At 41.6% G+C, this 19,699-nt stretch overlaps 2 protein-coding genes across 6 annotated transcripts in view; both read right to left on the reverse strand.

The window, feature by feature from the left end:
• Positions 1-629: 629 nt before the first annotated feature.
• Positions 630-4,986, reverse strand: decr2 (2,4-dienoyl CoA reductase 2, peroxisomal). Of its 2 annotated transcripts, none has more exons than XM_061809485.1 (10): positions 4,826-4,986; positions 4,210-4,311; positions 4,045-4,113; positions 3,861-3,912; positions 3,646-3,781; positions 2,400-2,524; positions 2,131-2,224; positions 1,940-2,044; positions 1,654-1,842; positions 630-1,186 (listed from the first exon to the last, which is right to left on the reverse strand). In XM_061809485.1, exons 2-10 carry the CDS (start codon positions 4,308-4,310, stop codon positions 1,155-1,157), a joined length of 903 nt encoding a protein of 300 aa, XP_061665469.1. In that variant the 5' UTR covers position 4,311; positions 4,826-4,986; the 3' UTR covers positions 630-1,154. The 2 variants fall into 2 exon arrangements, with proteins under 2 accessions (XP_061665469.1, XP_061665468.1); XM_061809484.1 differs by having other exon boundaries at positions 631-1,186; positions 1,589-1,842.
• Positions 4,987-5,593: 607 nt separating this feature from the next.
• Positions 5,594-19,699, reverse strand: part of LOC133495169 (retinol dehydrogenase 13-like) — a 31,280-nt gene continuing 17,174 nt past the window's right edge. Inside the window, exons 1-7 of one of the 4 annotated variants that reach the window (XM_061809479.1) lie at positions 12,645-12,843; positions 11,990-12,108; positions 11,638-11,793; positions 11,444-11,548; positions 10,043-10,255; positions 8,902-9,003; positions 5,594-7,558 (exon numbers count right to left, since the gene is read on the reverse strand). In XM_061809479.1, the coding sequence (XP_061665463.1) occupies positions 7,251-7,558; positions 8,902-9,003; positions 10,043-10,255; positions 11,444-11,548; positions 11,638-11,793; positions 11,990-12,108; positions 12,645-12,709 (1,068 nt within the window). In that variant the 5' untranslated portion in view covers positions 12,710-12,843 and the 3' untranslated portion in view covers positions 5,594-7,250. Of the gene's footprint in view, positions 7,559-8,901; positions 9,004-10,042; positions 10,256-11,443; positions 11,549-11,637; positions 11,794-11,989; positions 12,109-12,640; positions 12,844-19,699 lie in introns of those variants that run through there. The other 3 variants (XM_061809482.1, XM_061809481.1, XM_061809483.1) reach the window with 3 other exon arrangements.

The raw sequence follows: 19,699 nt of genomic DNA on the forward strand, positions 1-19,699 counted from the left end.
CTCGTTAAAATTATGACTGCAGAATATGACAATATTCAATAGTAGTTACATTCATTTACTATCATGTCTGAAAATTACTGAAATATACAACTATTGTCCCTGAATATATTTCTCACACTGCACACATCGGGTGTATTATTCATCATTATTAATCACTTTTAGGAATGTTACAGTTGAAACATGACTAACAATTTGTTTACAAGTTAATACATACGAACCTGCAATGTCTTAAACATTCTTTTTATCTAATTATGAAGGGTATTTTAATTTTTAAATGCCGTTTTAGTGATATAAAATACAAAATAATTTCAAAACCTTTTCAGCTATTATTGTCCCCTGTACAACACAAATGAAAAATATAAGAGGGGAAGTAAAAATAAACAACTGATAGTTGGTTAGGGTTAGACACATAAGACACAAAATTCTCAGTTTACTTCATCAAATTTTTCTAATATATACAAATACAATGCCTACGTTGATACAAAGTATATTTTTGAAAATGTAGTTATAGCGCCCTCGCATGGCGGTACTAATTCTCTAATTTGATGAGCGGCCACAGCATTTCACATCTTTTCATCTTCTAATTGGTCTTTTCCGAATTTTATTGATCCAAAGCACATATGTTACATTTGGAAAAAAATCTCCCAGCTCACCATCAAGCAAAAATGTCACAAGAAATTTACAAACTGAAATAATGACTTCATCGTATGCGCTAATTAACTCGGTATCAAATCTAGGCCTGAAATCATAAAGCTGTTATACTACGCCTGTCATTACACATCACCGGAATAGATAGCTACATTATTTGTAGGCAATACATAAATCATAATTTGAACTGTCCATGAACAGCATAATGACATGAGGGATTTTTAAACAACAAGGGGTGTCCCCTAAAGTCTGGACAGAGGCAACTGACAGCATTGTGGAGTTGTGGCATCGAGTTCACGTTGAGTTTTGCAAAGCGCATCAACGTTTGTAGCAAAACTCATATTGAAAATGTTATACGTTAATATTCTCGTCGAATAAAATGTTTACACTTTCATTTGTTGTTAGTACTTGATGCATTTTTGCCCTTGTTGCATGACTTAAGTCACAACATGCCAGCCTGAAACGAATACCGTGCGTGTAGATATGTTACTTTTTGGTTCATTTTTTTATTTGTCTCTCTTTTCAGATGACCAATAACCTGAAACAAAGAAGAAAATTAATTATTTGCTGGGTGATACTGTGGCAAATTGAGACAAACGTACACCAGCGATTCCCAACCGCTGTACTGCGGCAGATTCGTGTGCTGTGAGAAAATCCAATTTTCACCTCGTTGGTCGAAAAAAAATCTATTTTTTTTATGACAATGATGTATTGACGGGTAGAACAATTAAATGCCTCTTCCACTAAATGAGTTACATGTGTATCCATCTTTTTTTTATTAGTTCTGTGAGATGTTTCTAATGTCAAATATGTGCATTGGCTCAATAAAGGCTGGGAATCACTGAGGTACACGACTGTTAAAATGGAAAGCATTTTTTTTTTTTAATATATATATATGCAATGCAGTTTTTTTTTTTTTTAAGACATTGAAACACTCCACCTCGGTCAGGAGGAGGACAGCAGGGTGCTCTGTTCAGAGTTTAGCGGATTTAGAGGAGGCTATACCCATCATCTTGGAGACGTCGTTGGCCGAGGTCAGCCACGAGCCGCCGTCCGCCACCAAGACGGCTCCGGTCACGTAAGACGAGGCCCGGCTGGCTAAGAAAAGCGCACAGTGGGCCATCTCGGTCTTGTTCCCCGATCGCCGCAGAGGAACGGACTGGAACAGACCGCCGGCCTCCCCTCTAGGCCCGCCTGAGAGATTTAAACGCACGCAAGTACGCGCAATTTTTGAGGATCTCGGTTAGAATCCAGAACGATGCAAGTTTTTTTTTTTTGTTTGTTTTTTTACCCAGTCGACGGAAGCCTTCCGTGCCGGAGATTGGACCGGGGGCCACGGCGTTCACTCTCACGCCGCTGGGTCCCCACTCCACAGCCAGGTGCTTGGTCATGGCATCTAGAAAAAGAAAAAAATGAACAAGATGATTAACATTCTGTCATAACAAATACATAAAAATTAGATTTTTTTTTTTTTTAAATTACCATTTGCAGCCTTGGCAGACCCAGCATGCACCTGGAGCGCCTGTCCCTTGTATCCAAGCGTTGCGGAGATGTTGACGATGTTGCCGCCGTGATCCTGAAAATAAAAGACAAATCATAATAAATGTTACTAATGTACTGGAGCTCATAAAGAGAGGTACATTTTTTTCCCCCCACTGTATAGATATCAACCGACAATGCACCCCACGTTTATTGCGGGGATACGGTCAAAGCCACAAAACTGTACATGCTGTTTTTGGTGAATACTGTACCTTGAACCACTTGTCGTACAGAACTTTGCTGGTGTTGAACGTCCCCACGGTGTCGATCTCCATAACCGTCTTGAAGGCGTTGAAGGAAAGCGCCGCGGCGGGGCACAGGAAGTTTCCGGCAGCATCTGTCAACATCGGACAAGCGTTGGTGAGCTCGCGTGGATGATTTGTTGTTGGAGGCGACTCGATCTTGAGGGAAGGTAAAAGTTGATGATTAAGCCAAAATCCTGCACACTTGATCTGTGTTCCAGGTCCATCAGCACACGTTTAACCTTATCCTCTGTATTGCGGCGCTGGGCGTAGTATTGGGCAAGGGGGTCGCATACGGCCCACCCAGCAGTTACATTATCAATAGTCCTGCAATATTTATTGCTTTCGATAATTATTTTTCTCTAAAAATGGGGACTTGAAATAAAGTTAATCTGTTTTGTATTTGTCATTACATTTGTGGATTACTGTAAAATACAATTAAAAAAAAACATTTTGAAACAAATGTTTGATTTGAGCAAAAAATAATTTTACATGTAGATTAAGAAGACATATTTCATAGCAAAAAGATGAGCAGTGCATTTCATTTTAATTTTTTTTTAAATCATTATCATTACATAGATATATATATAGATTGTATACGTAGATTATAGAGGTTACATAATACGCCTTCTTTATTTTTTGTTGTTCAATCAAATCACTAAACACACTTTAACCTCACCTATGAATAAAAAAAATAATCATAATCTATTTTACCTTAAATACAATGTATGAAATAGTCAATTTCAAATAATAAAATTAAAAGTAAAAAAATGAAATTTGCAATGTAATTTTTTCTCAATTGTAAATCATTGAAAACAATTTCCCATACCTTATGTATGTGAATTAATTATGATTACATTAATTACAACTAATACCATTAAAAATTACTCAACTTTATTTACCCTCATATACAAATGACCTGGCCTATTTTCCACCTGCTATAAAAATATTCAGCCATGTTGTTTTCTAACTATCCATCCATCCATCCATCCATTTCCCAAGCTGCTTATCCTCACAAGGGTCCCGGGAGTAAATCCCAGCTGTCATCGTGCAGGAGCCAAGGTGCACCCTGAACTGGTCACCGGCCAATCGCAGGGTACATGAGGACAGACAACAGTCGCACTCACAATCACACCAAGGGGCAATTTTGAGTGTCCAATCAACAAATGTTTCTTAACTAAAGAAAAGACTCCGCCATTGTTGTTTTTAGTCTTACTGTTGACAAGGATGTCTACGCGGCCCATTTCTCTGAGAGTCTCATCCACAGCCGCCAAAATGCTCTCAGGCTGCCTGACGTCTAAGCACAACGGGAGGCAGCGACGCCCTGAAACTGCAGACAGCTTCTTGGCCGCCTGGCAGAGACAAAAAAATAAAATAAATAAATCATCCGAGGCCTCCACGTTAGCAAAGATAACAACAGATCATTGTAACCTCTATTAGCTTGTCTTTGTTTCTGCTGGCGATCACTGTGTCACAGCCATGCCTGGGGGGGGGGGGGCATTGAGAGATTTTCACTTCACTTGAGGGGTATAACCATAATCCAGATGGATTTCAAGAAATGAGAATATTGTGCAAACGTTCATCAGTAAGATAAGTTGCTTACTATCTCCCTGACCTCATGAAGATTTCCGCTATACGTAGTCCAATTCCTGATCCGCCACCTGTGATGAATGCGACCTGATCTCTGGAGATTGAAACGGTTTAAAGTCAGTTAAGCATGATTCATCCACGATTTAGAAATGTAATAATTCAGTGAAATTACTCTCCAATACACGCTTACTTGAGCAAATCTGGGCTGTAGATGTGCGTGTATGAAGTCAGGCAGTCATCGGAAGCAACATCTTCAGGCAGCAGATCACGTTCTCGCTGCGGTTCTGCCATCCTGGTCAACAAATGTGGAAAGAGGACTCAAATCAAACAGGCCAACTGCATTGTTGTGTCAGCATAAAAGAGCAAAATAGTAATAAAAATAATGAAAAATAAATGGGGTGTTCATTAGATATCTTTTTTCTGACCGACTGAGGATCCGATATGGAACTTAGTACATAAATCTCATCTCAAAGATTACGTTTGTATTAGGTACTATGTGTTAGACATTGTAGATTACAGTAAATAAATCACAATAACTGTTATGTAATTGTTTTATCCCTGCAGTTACTCTTTCAAAAAGTATCTTAAGTTAACCTGTTGAAACTGAGGACTAACTTCGTCGCTTTAGGCAACTACGTGACTGTTTGGGTTCGAACATATTAAAGTCACACTAAATGTAAATTTTATATGCATGCAGATAAACAAAAACGCGAATTGAAGAATCAATGTTTGTGTTAGCATCTGGAGATTGTGTTCCCGAATGAAAGTCCATCGGACACACGGCAAACTTGCTGCGTTTTCGTTACCTGTCGAAGAACGAACTGAGGCGGAGCGTCGAAAATAACTTTAAAAGTTCCAATTTCGAAAACAAATGATGGCACTAAATCTGCAAGGTAACTTTTGCACGTGTCCCTTCCTTGTTAAATAGGAAGAATGGCTGTACCTTGAACGCTAGATGTGACGACAGTTTGCGGGGAATTCTGGGAAATGAAGTTTTCCAGTTATGTTTAAAATACTGTAGCCTTTTTAAAAAAAAAAAATGATCAAAATGTTTAGAAATTTCTATTTAGTTCCATTTATCTCATTCAAAAAACTTATTTTGATGAAAAAACGTTTTATTACTAAATAATTGCTTGCTAATCACATTAATTATAAAAACATAAAATGAGAAAATAAGCGTGTATTATTGTTTTAGCGGAAAAAAATATTTCAATTGTTACATTAATTTTGCCATTTTTCCCTAAAACTGGCTAATATATATTTATTAAATTAAATGATGGTTTGATTACTGAAAATAATTTTTAAAAATAACTACATAAAATAATTAAATGCTTCGCAGAAAATAGAGATGCAGGTATGTAGGGAGTTTATATGCAAAATGAGTGCGCTGATAACCATATTTATCTTTCAAGAAGGTGCCCGTGAATAAAAAATACATTTTAACAAAATAGCAGTTTCAGTTTTAGCATATCTACTGATCAATTTGGAGAACTTATTATTGCTATCATTTTTATTTACAAATGACGCGTGACAAATTTGAGATGTGTCGAGTAAATTCAGTCACGCATGCCGAGAAATTGTTTAATAATATTGTAGAATGATGAACCACCATATAACGAGTATTGGTTAATTTGCAAATAGCCACTAGGTGACGCGATTGCTCAACATGTCGCCATACAAGACTTGTTTGCAAAAGCGTTCTCGGGTCCCTTGTGAGGGGGAAATTGTTTCATCGTCCTAATGTGAACATGACTACCAGAAGAACCCCTGAATACCATACAGGAATTAAAAAGTTCCATAGTTTAGAAACAAAATATATAGGGTTATGATAACAAATTCATTTCAAAGAAAAAAAATGTCATATGAGAACAAACTCATGTATTCAAAAAAAAAGGTGTATTTTGTTGTGATGAAAATGTAAAATCACGTGATTAAACTGAGTTAATTGAAAAAAAACTTCATAATAAAATTGCTATATACAATTGTCGTAATATTACACATTTTAGTTGGAAAAATGTTTCAGTATTCTCCAAAAAGTGGGACTGTTCTGAAAAAGTAATGACTCCTTAATCCTGTAACATGTCTTATCTACATGCTTGTGCAGTATTTGTTTTATCGGCACGCCGGGACCTGGAGGTGGACTTTTTAAAACATTATAATTTATTGCAAATTATGTTCTGGATCCCCAAGATACAGCTCACAAACCCCAGGGGGCCCAGAGATTGCAGTTTGAGAACCACTCCCCTCAGTAACCATGGCAAACAACATTATTGTGTACTTTTGCTCAAAGTAATGTTCCCTCGAAAATGAGCAATTATAACGTAAAAATTTCTGGAGATTTTGGATACAAAGACCCTGTCTACCCTGCAGATATTTTGCAAGCGCCAGTGTGGATAATTTAATTCCACCAGTGTGGCCGCTCATGCACATGTACTGATGTGATTTTATTTTTTTAAAGAAAATTTGCTTAAGGGAAGTATAAGAACATAAAGGCGTGCGAAAACAAAGATATCGACAATAATGAGCATTGACCAAACTGCCTGGAAAAAATTAGAAATTGACACCACACCCCTAAATGTTTATAACCCGTTTAAATCATAAATATACCACAAATTATGATCCCAAAAACTCTTTGATATAATTTAAACATCTTATATTAATTACAAGTAAATAGCTTACAGATGTTTTGATTTAAGCAAAGATCTTAAAATAGTGAAGATGTCACACTTCAACATCGTGGCGCCAATTACTACTTCCCTATTATTTGAAGTTTTGGTGCCATCTTGTGGCAACTCAGTGCATAATAGAAAGAGTACAAAAGTACATTAGGAGCAATTAAACGTGGGCTCATATGGCAGTTTAGTTGCAGGGGTCTTCTTTTGTGATGAAATGCACAGTGTTTGTACTATACTGCCCCCTGGTGGTCAAAGCACGCACACCAGAAACAACAATACCATGAAATCAAGCATGAAATCATGATGCACAATTCTTTACGTTCATTCAGTCATTTGACTGTATGGGTTATTTTTAAAGTAAAATGCTGCAGTGCTGTTTTTCTTTTTTAAAAACCCATGAGCAAAATTTGCCGTTGGTGTATTTTGGGTTGGCTGGAACAACTTATGGGTATTTGTATTCATTCCAAGGGTAAAACATGATTTGAGGTACAAGCGTGGTCAAGGCACCCCAAGAGTCCGCTGTCTCTGCCGAGCCAAGGCCCAAAGCGTAGACGTACTACAACCCCACAGGTCCAACTACTGCTCCCGGGTTGCGTCCGTGCGTCTGCCGACTCTGCGCCGGCAGATTGTCCTGGCCGGACTCGCCGGAATGTCCTTCGTCCTCCTCCAGACCCACCAGCCTGCTGCTGATCTCCCATAGCCTGCGAGCTGCCTCCTCATCCATGGCCTGGGGTGCTGGCTCCTTTTCTGTCAACACGTCGTAGTAGCGGCCCGTCACCCCGTCCAGCTCCTCGGCTACTGCCAGGTAGATGCTGGGCTGGGCCCCCAGTTCTGGGTTCTTCACCAGCAGGGAGAATAAGGGACCTTTGGAGCAAACATCAGTGAAGCTGGCATAAAGACTGGAAAGCATACAACCCCTTTGATTAGGATCATTTTGATCAGGAATGTATCCATGGGGGGGGGGGGGGGGGGGACAAGCTGGTGTGGGAAAAGTATGGCTCGGGGGTCATACACAGCCCACTCCGCTCTTTTATCTCGCCCATCATTTACATTACGATTAATGTACCCTGAGAGTATTCAGTACTTCACTTTTTTCCACATTTTTCGTTACAACCTCATTCCAAAATAGAAAACAATGCTTTTTATTGTGTCAAAGCTAATCTATTAATTTGATATTTTTAAAATTATTTTGCAAAATAAAAAAACAAAATTACCGTAATTTCCAGCCTACAGAGCGCACCTTTTTGTAAGCCTCACCGAGTACATATGTAAAGGAAATACCATTTGGTACATACATACGCCGCACTTGTGAAAAAGTCGCAAGTGAAACATGAAAGACGGTATACAGAAATAGTTTTCAAAGTTTTAATACCTTAGCTTATCTTCACATAACAACAACACAGTAGCACGAACAGGGCTGGTTAAAAAAAAAACATAATCGGTAAAAAAAAAAAAAAAAAAAAATTAGCCGCCACAGCTACACAGTACCAACACTGTAGGGTAAAAAAACATACCTAAATCACTGAGATGAGGCAGTAACACAGCAGAAACACGCTAGTGCGGCACCAACGCTAGCCCGGCGCTAACAGGGCCAGTAAAAAATGAAAAAAAAAACCAAAAACATACCGGTAAAAATCATTGAGACATGGCAGTAATATAGCAGCAACACGCTAGCACTAGCACAGCGCTATCAGGGCCGGTTAAAAAAAAACAAAACAAAACAAAAAAAAAAAAAACATCCCGGTAAAAGTCACTTCCTCGGCACATATATTCCACCGGTCTCACGCTTACCTTTTCCGCTCGAGTGCCCCCTTGCAGCCGTTAGAAAAAATGCACAAATGAACAGCATCGCCGCGTAAACCGCAGGGTTGAAAGTGTGTGAAAAAAGTTGCGGTTTATAGGACGGAAATTACGGTATGTGTAGAATTTTGAGATGGGGGACTAAAATTAATCCATTTACTACCCTAGCTGACCTGTCCCATAACCTTAACACCTCTGACCCTAGTGAGGATAAGCATTTCGAAAAATGGTTGGACGGATGAAAATAGCAAGTGTACTCCCTGTCATACACAAACTATGTAATTTGTCGTTGCTAATCTGGATTATTTTGCATTGTCTGATTTTTTTTTTTTCCATGGCATCTTGATGGATAAAATGTTAAAAATTGCAAAATGCTTTTCCTTTGTCAACAACGCTCGTGTACTCACTGAGGACCGTGGTGGAGAACTGCGACTGGTGCAGGCCGGTGTGCCTGCCGAGCTCCGAGGAAACGACTCCGGGGTGGACGGCATTCGCGGTGACGCCCGTACCTGTCCCAAAAATAACAACGAGCGTTGTTGAGCAAACAGCACGGGCTCATTTTGGCACATTTTCCAACCTCATCCCTGCATTCCTTCCCCTGACCATTTTGTCCTTCCTTCCCTCCACAATTTTTATTCATGCATTCCTCCGTCCTTCCGCCCTTGGCTGAAACCAGGGGTCTCAAACTCAATTTAACTTGGGGCCGCCGGAGGGGGAGTCTGGCTGAGGCTGGGCTGCAGCTTCAGCGCCCGTGAACTTATGCGGAATTAAAATTAGAATTAAAAACGATCCTATCCTCTCAAACACCTTTTTTTAAACACAAAATAAGATGAAGGACGCTGGCGTTTACAAGTTGTGCGTAAAACCTCTTCAAAGAAAAAGAAAAAAAAACTCTCCGTGGGCAACGCTGCTGTAAGTTTCCCGTTGAAAATTGTTTCTTTGCTTGCATCAAGCCTGGTCGACAACACACGCCCAATAGCCATCAACCCCACCGCGATTGGTCTTCTCCGCACGCAACACTGTAAAAGTGCCATCCGTATAAAACTCAAGGGCCGCGCCAACATTAGACTTTCATATTAAGGTGGGGGCCGCAGAGCATCATCTCGTGGGCCATTTGCGGCCGGCGCGCCACATGTTTGAGACCGCTGGTCGAACCCATTTTGCCCTCCTTCCTTACTTTCTTCTTTTCACCTCAGACATGTTATCTTTCTTTCTTCCCTTTCCCCCTCAAACACTTTCTTTTACATCCTTCCTGCTTTGTTTTTCCGCTCGTTCCCTTCCCGAATCCCTTATTTTCTCCTTCCAGTGAGACCACTTCTTTTTTTTTTTTTTTTTAATTTCAGTTTTTTCTTCCGTTAAAATGGCTTTTCCGCCACCTTTCCTTGGGTGCCTATCCGATATTTCTTCAAAATCCCCTTTTTGTTCTCGACTTAAACCATTTCCCATTATTCTTCGCGACTGAGTGAACACGTCTACACACACACACCGCCCTCCGTATTCCTAAACAACGAAAGCTGCGTTCCCTCCCACATACGTCGGTCGACTCGCCTTGCAAGCGCTTGGCCAGCTCTCTGGTGAAGAGAACATTGGCAAGCTTGCTCTGACAGTACGCCTGCTTGGTATTAAACTTTCTCCTCTCCCAGTTCAGGTCCTCAAAGTCCATCTTTCCCACGAGGTGGGCGAGCGAGGCCAAGTTGATCACTCGGCTGGGGGCGGATTCTTTTAACCTGTCCAGGAGGAGATTGGTCAATAAGAAGTGGCCTGGGGGCGGAAAGAAGGAAAACAGTCGTCATTTCTCATGGACAAATATTATAATAAGTTTTAACTCCAAATAAAATGCAGTACACTCTCACCAAGTCTCAATAGAGTTGCTGCTATGTCATGTCCATCCATCTATGCAATATCTTTACCGCTAGTCCCTTACAAATCCATCCATCCATCCTATCCATTTTCTTTGCCGCTTATCCTCATGAGGGTTGCGGGGAGTGCTGGAGCCTATCGCGGCTGTCAACGGTACACCCTGAACTGGTTGCCAGTCAATCGCAGGGCACATTGAGACAAACAGCCACACTCACAATCACACCTACGGGCAATTTAGAGTGTCCAATTAATGTTGCATGTTTTTGGGGATGTGGGAGGAAACCGGAGTGCCCACCCAGAGGAAACCCACGCAGGCACAGGGAGAACATGCAAACTCCACACAGGGAGGGCCGGGATTGAACCCGGGTCCACAGAACTGTGAGGCCAACGCTTTACCAATCCAGTTGCTCCAATTCCGAGCAAAGATTGCTCACATGTTCGATGATGTTGTGATTAACGAGCGAATCGGTTCATGAGTTTTAGGAGATGAGCGCCGTTGTGACGGTCTGAGCGCTCCCCGTGCTGAAAAGTCTCCTTGTGATGAATGCGCATGCGTTAGAAACTGGGGAACTCTAGGAACGTAGCAGACATTTACTGGGAAATCTCCCGGTCTCATAGTTCCCCTTCTTCTACGTACAGGGAGCTAACATACGTTATAACCTAACCTTAAAATAAAAGTTGATAAAAAAAAAAACAACATATACACATATATGTACGTTCCCTGTGTTCATCTATCCGAGACGTCCATAGCAAACATGAACACTTGGCGACAAGTTGTTGAGTGGCGCATGTTGAAGCATGGACGGGGATGTTTCAGAATGGCCGGAAGTTTACAGAATATACGCGTGAGAGACTTTGCCGCACCGGGAGCGCTCAGACCGGCACACTGCTACCCGGTTTTGTGGGTCTGACGGAGCAAAAATTTCAAAGAGGAGCGCCAGATGATGGTGGCGAACTCGACTCCTGTCACAACAATCCTCAATTTTGGCCAATCATAAACAATTCTTTAAAAAAAAAGGTTTGAAGCTGTATAGACATTACAAAAACTCTGCTAGCTTAATGCTAAAATTTAAAAAAATGTGCACGTACCTAAGTGATTAACTCCAAATTGCATGTCGAAACCGTCCTCTGTTTTCCAAGCAGGACACCTCATGACCCCCGCATTGTTTATTAACACATCCACACGCTGCTCCTCTGTAAGGCAGTATCGTTTTCAAGAAAATATCATAACACGCAGAGCTTTGGAGAAAACAAGATTGTGTAACATGTTTTTATAAGCTCACTCTTTTTGATGTTCTCGGCGAACTCTCGTACGGATTTCGCGGAGGCCAAGTCGAGCCGGCAGGCGTAAACATGAGGATTCAGGGTGTCGCCCCGGATTTCTTTCGCGGCTGCCTCGCATTTCTCCATGTCTCGACATCCCATAATAATCCGACCCCCTGGTGATTTTTGTTCAGATCGAGTTATGGGTACAAGTAGTTGTGTACATCCGAGTGCTCGCTAATATCACATATTGATACGTGATAATGCCGTCACGTCTTGCGATTGTGATTAAAAAGTTATATTTTTAATGTTTAATCTAACAGTTTTGAAAACAAAAAAAGTCAGAAGGATATGGTCGTCACGATTCCATACCTCTCCGGGCCAGTTCCCGTGCCGTCTCTTTGCCGATGCCCGTGTTGGCCCCAGTTATGATCACCGTCTTCCCGTTTATCTTGGCTTTGCTCGGACACCGACCCCCGGTCATGTGGTTCCTGCGAAAAGAATTCAGATGATGTCGGAAGAATGAAGCCGGACTCATTTGCTGCAATAAGCGGAGTAATTTCAGTGGAAGGCATAAAACTGAATAGTGACTTTAAATACATGTGTAGTATGTTTAAAATTGGGGAGCACGGGGCACAAATGGTTCATTCTTAGGTTACTATCTCAGTTCTCAGCTTTAATGTGTGGAGTTCGTTTTAGCTTCCTTTCGCATTTTGCATGTTGGGTTCATTAAAGGTTATAAATTGTCATTATTCGTCTTAAAAATTGTGGAATTATAAGGGGTCATTGGGAAGCATCGTTTCTTAGAATACAATTCATTAATGTAAGGCAAAAAATTAAAAATTATAAAAATGAAAATTGAAAAATTGATTTGTATTCTCTCCACTAGCATACAGTTGACTGACTTGATAACTAGATACAGACAAAAATAATTATCTCACTAGGTTATAAAAAAAATACAAAACACACCACAAACACAAAAATGGGATTATAGTGCAGTGGATGTGCGCATTCGAGACTTACTCACTTCAGTAAGACAGCACATCCAACAACAGTTCCAAAAGCAGACACTGGTAACACATACTTGCTCATTTTTAGTCAATGTATGTTAAAATAAAACGTTTCGATGCGTTGTTTTTCCTCAACACTCTGCAGCACGCAAAACCACAAGGTTACTGGCGCTTGCCTATGGCGTCATCCATACGAACGGGGTTGTGGGAAATGTAGTCAAGTTCTCTGAAGTCGCTGTCAATACGAGCAGAAGCAGATTATATAACAATAATCATAACAATCAGCATTTATTGTAAAAATAATAATTATTTAAAATAAAATGAATGTTGAAGGTGAGGTGATTTTGCTTTTAATGTTCTTCTAATGTACGAAGAACCAAATGCACAGGACTACCCTTAAAAGCTTTCTGATAATTGTTGACATTACTTTCAAACTATTGATCATCTTAGTCATTTATAGCTCTGTCTAGGATATCCATAAAAATTGTATCATCCTTCATTTTCATGAACCACTATCGATATTTCATATGTTACAGTATTTTTCTGTTATTTGATACGTTTGGCAGCAATCCGCGCTGAAAATTCGAACAATGTCTTTCCTCTGTCATATTTATGAGTGGATCTGTAGGAGTATTTTGCTTTTATTTCCTTCCGTTTCATAAATGTCACATGTAATAAGTCAAAGTGGAACATAACGTAGCAACCGCAAGTTGTAGATGAACCATAAAGAGGTCATTTGAACTTGAGCTTCTGCTGCGCCGCTGATGATTATAGGCTAGCAAGGACACGGGAAGCAATTTCAGGACAAAAGATTTGGGAACACAAAAGAAACAAGGCCAGGTAGAAACTTGAGGCGACGCATAAAAGAGTCAAAAATTAGGCCATGAGTCTGGTGCGTGGGAAAGAGGAGATGAAAGACTGCAAAGCAAGCTGTTACTGTTACATCTGTTAATAGTGCGACGGTGTCTGATCCCCCTTGGTGTGCTTGACCCAGACTTCTCCCAGTTGTCAGCGCGAATACTTGACCTTCACTATGATTAATAGCAGCACGGTTCCTGTCTCAGCCCTGATAAAACTAAAATTAAAAAGTCTTGCCCCGTCCAACACCTTGCAGTAGATGCATGTGCTAGCAAATCTTGCTATCCGTTTTAAAAATGCAAACTTTCCCTTGAAATGAGTAAGACTTTGTGTTGAACTGCAAAGCCTTTGTTTCAGCACCCGACGCATTCAGCTTGTGTCGACTGGCACCGCCAAACTTTGGCAAAAACTCCAGACTTAAATCCGAGAGAGTATGCATTTTACCTGGCGAGGTTGGAGAACGCCCTCCCAAAACAACGACAAAAACTGAAAAATTCTAAAAAAAAAAGGATCACGGAAGAAAAATGCTGATGTTTGGTGATTTCAATGTGTTCTGTTACAAATAACACTAAAAGTGTTTACACCATCAATTAAAAATGTCAGAAAAAGTGACGGAGAGAAAATATGGTAGTCCCACCTCATTTTACTCACAAAGGGCCAATTTAGTTGAAAGCAAAGGCCAAGGCCATTGGTCTCATCTTTAGCAGCTAAAATGGACCCTCTCGATTTCAGCCTGCAGATTTATCCATCTATCCATTTTCTTCACTGCTTATCCTCACAAGGGTTACGGGGAGTGCTGGAGCCTATCCCAGCTGTCAAGGGGCAGGAGGCGGGGCACACACTGAACTGGTTGCCAGCCAATCACAGGGCACATGAAGACAAACAGCTGCACTAACAATCACACCTAGGGGCAATTTTGAGTGTCCAGTTAATGTTGCATGTTTTTGGAATGTAAGAAACTGCAGTCCCCAGGATAAGCGGTGAAGAAAATTGATGGATGGATGGATGGAGGGATGGATGGATGGATGGATGGATGGCTGGATGGATGGATGGATGTTTTTTGGATGTGGGAGGAAACCGGAGTGCCCAGAGAAAAACCCACGCGGCCACAGGGAGAACATGCAAACTTCACACAGGCGGGTCCGGGATCAAACCCGAGACCTCAGAACTGTGAGGCCAACGCTTTCCAGCTGCTCCACCATGCCGCCACTGCAGCTTTACTTTTTGACTGAATACATTTGTGAGTCAAGTAAGACACTTTTTTTTCCAGTGTATATATTTTTGTAGACATTTCTGTTTGGTGGTGTGAGATTTTTGTAAAAATGTGCCTCGGATCAATAAAGGCTCGGAAACACTGGTCCATCCATTTTTCTACGCACGCCTCGATCCCTCTTTCGCCGATAGTAATGGTTCTCCCATGTCCTCGCTGTCATGTCCAAGCTGTCGCATCAGTTCATCTTAGCAAACAGCGCTGGCAGGGAGTGCTGTTGTTCATCATGTACAGTTAAGGGTACAATGCCAGCGCCATGAATTAAACGCCTAATAAGGACAGTTGGCAAAGTCACCGCGTGAAGTGCTCAAGCTGTTGAATTATGCAAGAGTGGAGCAGCTTGTTCCTTTCAAGTGTTCAAATCACTCAAAACTACAATAGCAGGACTCGTCGTGTAGTGATTCTCAGCTTGTGGGTCAGACCCCCCTCCCCAAAAAAAAAATGCTTCCAGAGAAGAATTAAAATGTAAAAAAAAATTCAACTGGGTCCTTGGTTCACGGCAGTACCGACGTAAAACATTTGGATCTTACGAATGGGCAGTCACATGACCTACAGAGAGCTACCTCGTTGGCCTTATGAGGATGAATTTGAAATCTGATAATTAAATACATCGTTCAATCACAAAGTTCAACAATAAAAATAGTTAAATTGAATAATCAAAAGAAATGTTAAATTAAAACAGAAATAAATACACTGAACATTCGGAACAGTCATGCTTGATTGAATTGTATTGAAAAAAATATTTTCAATGTCATGAGTATTAAATCAGGTGGCACGGTGGAGCAACTGGTAAAATGTTGGCCTCACAGTTCTGAGGTCCCGGGTTCGATCCCGGCCCCGCCTTTGTGGAGTTTGCATGTTCTCCCCGTTTCCTGCGTGGGTTTCCTCCGGGCACTCCCGGTTTCCTCCCACATCCGAAAGACACGCAACGTGAATTGGACACTCTAAATTGCCCCTAGGTGTGATTGTGAGTGTGTTTGTGCCCTGCGATTGGCTGGCAACCCAGTTCAGGGTGTACCCCGCCTCCTGCCCTTTGACAGCTGGGATGGGCTGCAGCACTCCCCGCGACCCTTGTGAGGATAAGCAGCAAAGAAAATGGATGGATGGAAGTATTAAATCAATTAAAAGAATACAGTATATTTTAGGAATCTAAAATTTGGTCGAGAACCGACAGAATAATGTCTATGGTCATTTATCGACGGTATGCTAGCAATGTATAGTGATGGCCCGAACCAGGAAATGCACTTCTACTCGGTGGCAAATAAACAATTAATCAGTGTATCCTTTCTTAAAACCAACTTGTAGCTTTATATTCAAGTAAGCAGGCCCGGATTTTGTACTAAATACATTTGTGAGTAAATTGTGATCATTATTTCAATATTTTGGAAAATGCATGCGCTATAGGTTTTAAGTCTAGAGATACTTACTGAATAACTCAATTTGTGAGTAAATTGGAGCATCATTATTTCAGTTAATATTATTTTGGGACATTTTTTTTCCAGCGGCATTGAGCTTTTTTTTAAATATTCAACGGCTCAATACAGGTTGGAACACTGCAATACAGTACAGTACCGATGCTGAGAACTACTGTAATACAGTAGTGTCTTCAATTTGTCGAAGGCACTAGGACCCTGGGCGTGCGAGCGGCGCAGACGGCGAACAATGAAGAGAGCCGAGTAGTGGAGACCAGCACAGGAGCAACATCTGAGCCACAAACCATCACCATCCCCATCACCCTGCACCACATTTCAACCTCGCGGCCCCTCTTTCTCGTGGCCCGGACACAAGACCTGAGCGGGAGCGGAACATACGCCGGATGCGCAGGCTTCTTTTGCCTTCTTTGTCTTTATGAATGACTGGGACTGAAGTGGGTCATCCAGGACCACTGGAGGGGTGAAAGATAAACAACAACACCCCCCACCCCCGCCAACCCCACCCCGCACCCGCGAGCCTCCTTCCAGAGGAGAGATGATCCGAGCGCGCACACCTCAGCACCCGGCGTGATGCGATCACCGCATCCGCCTCCGGTCAACTTGTCTCAAAGCCTCTCAAGGAACAGGATGAGAGTCAACTGAAGGAGAACATCGGCGTCGAGCTTTGCGCTTTGCCGAGGGACCGCACCGGAATCTTTAGTCTTTTGTTTTATTTTGTTTCACCTGTGTGCTTCAGGTTCTCGCAGTCCCCAAAAGGTCAGTGCTGAGTACAGAATGCAGGACCATGGAGGAGAGAGACAAGTCCCAAGCAGGTGAGGCCATTGCCTAAATATTCTGTATTATTGTGTACTATAATAATAAGCAGCCCTGCTAAAAAAAAAAAATCTATAGAATTCTATAGAATTTGTACAGAACAACTTGTTCTATAGAACTTTGGCTGTGATTTTCTATCGAATTTCTAAAGAGAAATCTATAGAATTCTATAGAATTTGTACAGAACAACTCGTTCAATAGAACTTTGCTACAGAACAATAGAATTTCTATAGCAATTCTATAGGACTTGGGTCCTAAAGTTCTATACTTCTTTAGAAATGTCCTATATTTTTTTTTTTTTTTAGGAGGGAGTGAAACCAAACATTCTTTAAACCCACCAGGAGACCAAAATTATTTTTGTATTTTTCCATCACTCCCTTCAATTTGTTTGGTATAACTTTTGTGGTTGAGTAAAGTTGACAAACATTTGAAACTGTGTTTTTTTGGGGGGCGCATTTAACCTCACCTCAATCTACAAATTCTCCGGGTCTAACAAAAAAAATATGTTGAAAATGAAAGTGGTTCACCTCCATAAAATCATAAACGTTACATCTGCTTGTCAGTTCAGAGGAAATCTGATAAAAAAGATTTTTAAAAATGGTTGACAAAGCATATACAGTACAACATTAGATAAAAATAAATGCATTGTAGAGCTTTTAAAACTTTGTCTAAAATCTATCGCTTTCCCACAGCTACGAGAGTCTAAAATTGGTGAAATATGATAACCATTTTCAACTTCCGTAAAACACATCATATCACATTTTTTTTTTTTTTTTAGTCCAGTACATTGCGCAAATAGAGTGTATATAATTTCCTTCAAAGTCTACAAACATCTGTCATAAAGGAAGAGAAACCAGGTTTTGCAGCAACCTGCCGCCATCTGGAAGGAAACAGCTGTCTAATATAATATCATTATGAAGCTCGCCGATCGATACCCCGGCGCAGGCTTCCGGAGCGCTCGTACAAACGCTTTTATTAAGCTCCGTTTGCGTGCAGCTCTCCTTGCGCAGTTTTCCAATTAGAAGCCTCCTTTTTTTTCTGGGCCGTTTAATGCTCGGAGACGGCTCTTTTGTGTCTGCTCGGTGTTGTGCACACTTGCACATGCATCATGCAATTAAGTCAAATGCTTAATAATGAGAGGGTGGGAGGGGGGCTGGGGGTGGGGGGGGGTGCATTTTTAGATTGTTGTTGTGAATCTCATTAGCGTTGTGTACAGTGCTGTTAGTTTGCATGGATGTGGAGGGTGAAATTGCGACTCCGCTACAGAAACCCACAAGACCCCCCCCCCCGACCCCGTTTGTGCAGCTCACATCCGACCCCCACCCCCGTCAACTCCCCCCCACCATCTATTTGACATCAAAGCATGTGGCACAAAGGGAAGGACGCTCGTCTCTCTCATTGGATTCCCCCAATCACACACACACACCCGCTCACATCAAACCTCCTTTGTGGATGTGGAATCTACTGGATTATATTAGTGGGGTCTCGGGGGCAAGGGGGGCTGGGGGGGGGTACAGTATGTTCCCTTGGCATTTGACTGAAGTAATGTGCCACCACTAAAGGGATTCTACATGAAGCAACGGCAATGATGAAATGATCTTGTTATGAGCGGTGTTTATCCTCAAGTTGTTGTTGCACATTTTTGCAAATGTGATAAATAGTTTTAATAGTAAAATGTCTTGAGCGCGCCGAACAGTTTGAAGTTTGAACGGTTTGAATCGGTCGAGAAAAACGCAGAAAACGGAGACGAAGGCGCAAAACGTCGGCGTGAGTTTTTCGGATGTGACTTGTGGATTACGTGGAAGATTGGAAAATGAAGGACGAGGGAGATCACTTGAGTAGGATGTCACAATTTAAGTATTTCTGCGCGACATAATTACAATGATGATGTGAGCTGATTATGAATGGTGTTTATAGTCAGACGCGCCGCTGTCTAATTGCAGCCGCTAATGAATGTGGATTAGATGCGTTATCGGCGGTCGGTTTAATTACTCTCCTGCTCGGGACCCATTTGCAGCCGACCTCCGACATTTGACAACAGCCTCACTTCGCACTCTGCCTCATTTATTGGATCAATGTAACCTTGGTTTTTCCTCCCATTTCTAGATCTTTGGCAATCCCAGCAGGACGCCAATACGGCGGCTTTTCAACAAGGTCGCTCCGTGGGGGGGGGGGGGGTGTTGTAGAAAAAGGGGATGATTGGAAGCACAGAGCGGTAAGACAAGTCAGGGAAGGATAGACTCGAATATGTAGGTCCTGCAGACATCAGCGGGAGGCTTTGCCGATATTTCGTGAGCTACTTAACAAAGTGATGTGGATTTTATTTGTGTGTGTGTGTGTGTGTATTTCATTTGCTTGAGAGGAGACCCAGGCTGTCACTCAATTTGCTTTTGTTCAAGTAAAGACACAAACAGATGGACAAGGTGCACACTCATGCTCACTGAGGGAAAGTAACCAAGTGCAATGGATCTTTCCGACCTGTCAATCACTCATACAATAATAGCCAATCAGATAGCCGCATTGTCTTAACCCCTGGCTTGACACGCCCCTGCCGCCATGTTGCCCCAGAAGTAATGCTGGTTGTCAGTAGCGTGCGCTTGGAAAGTTAATGTTACAAAGAAAATGGTCCTCAGATACGCTTGGGGAACGTGCAATTCAATTCATCTGGTGACTATGGTACTGACTGAGTTCATCACCG

This window comes from Syngnathoides biaculeatus, chromosome 22 (assembly GCF_019802595.1).
Source record: "Syngnathoides biaculeatus isolate LvHL_M chromosome 22, ASM1980259v1, whole genome shotgun sequence".
Classification (NCBI taxonomy): Eukaryota; Metazoa; Chordata; class Actinopteri; order Syngnathiformes; family Syngnathidae; genus Syngnathoides; species Syngnathoides biaculeatus.

Excerpts from the sequence above, each read along its gene's own strand:
- decr2 (XM_061809485.1), bottom strand. The coding sequence starts at position 4,310 with ATGGCAGAACCGCAGCGAGAACGTGATCTGCTGCCTGAAGATGTTGCT. Across the intron at positions 3,782-3,860 it reads ACAAAGACAAGCTAATAGAG|GCGGCCAAGAAGCTGTCTGC; the intron begins GTTACAATGATC and ends TGTCTCTGCCAG. Across the intron at positions 1,843-1,939 it reads GGAAGGCTTCCGTCGACTGG|GCGGGCCTAGAGGGGAGGCC; the intron begins GTAAAAAAACAA and ends TAAATCTCTCAG.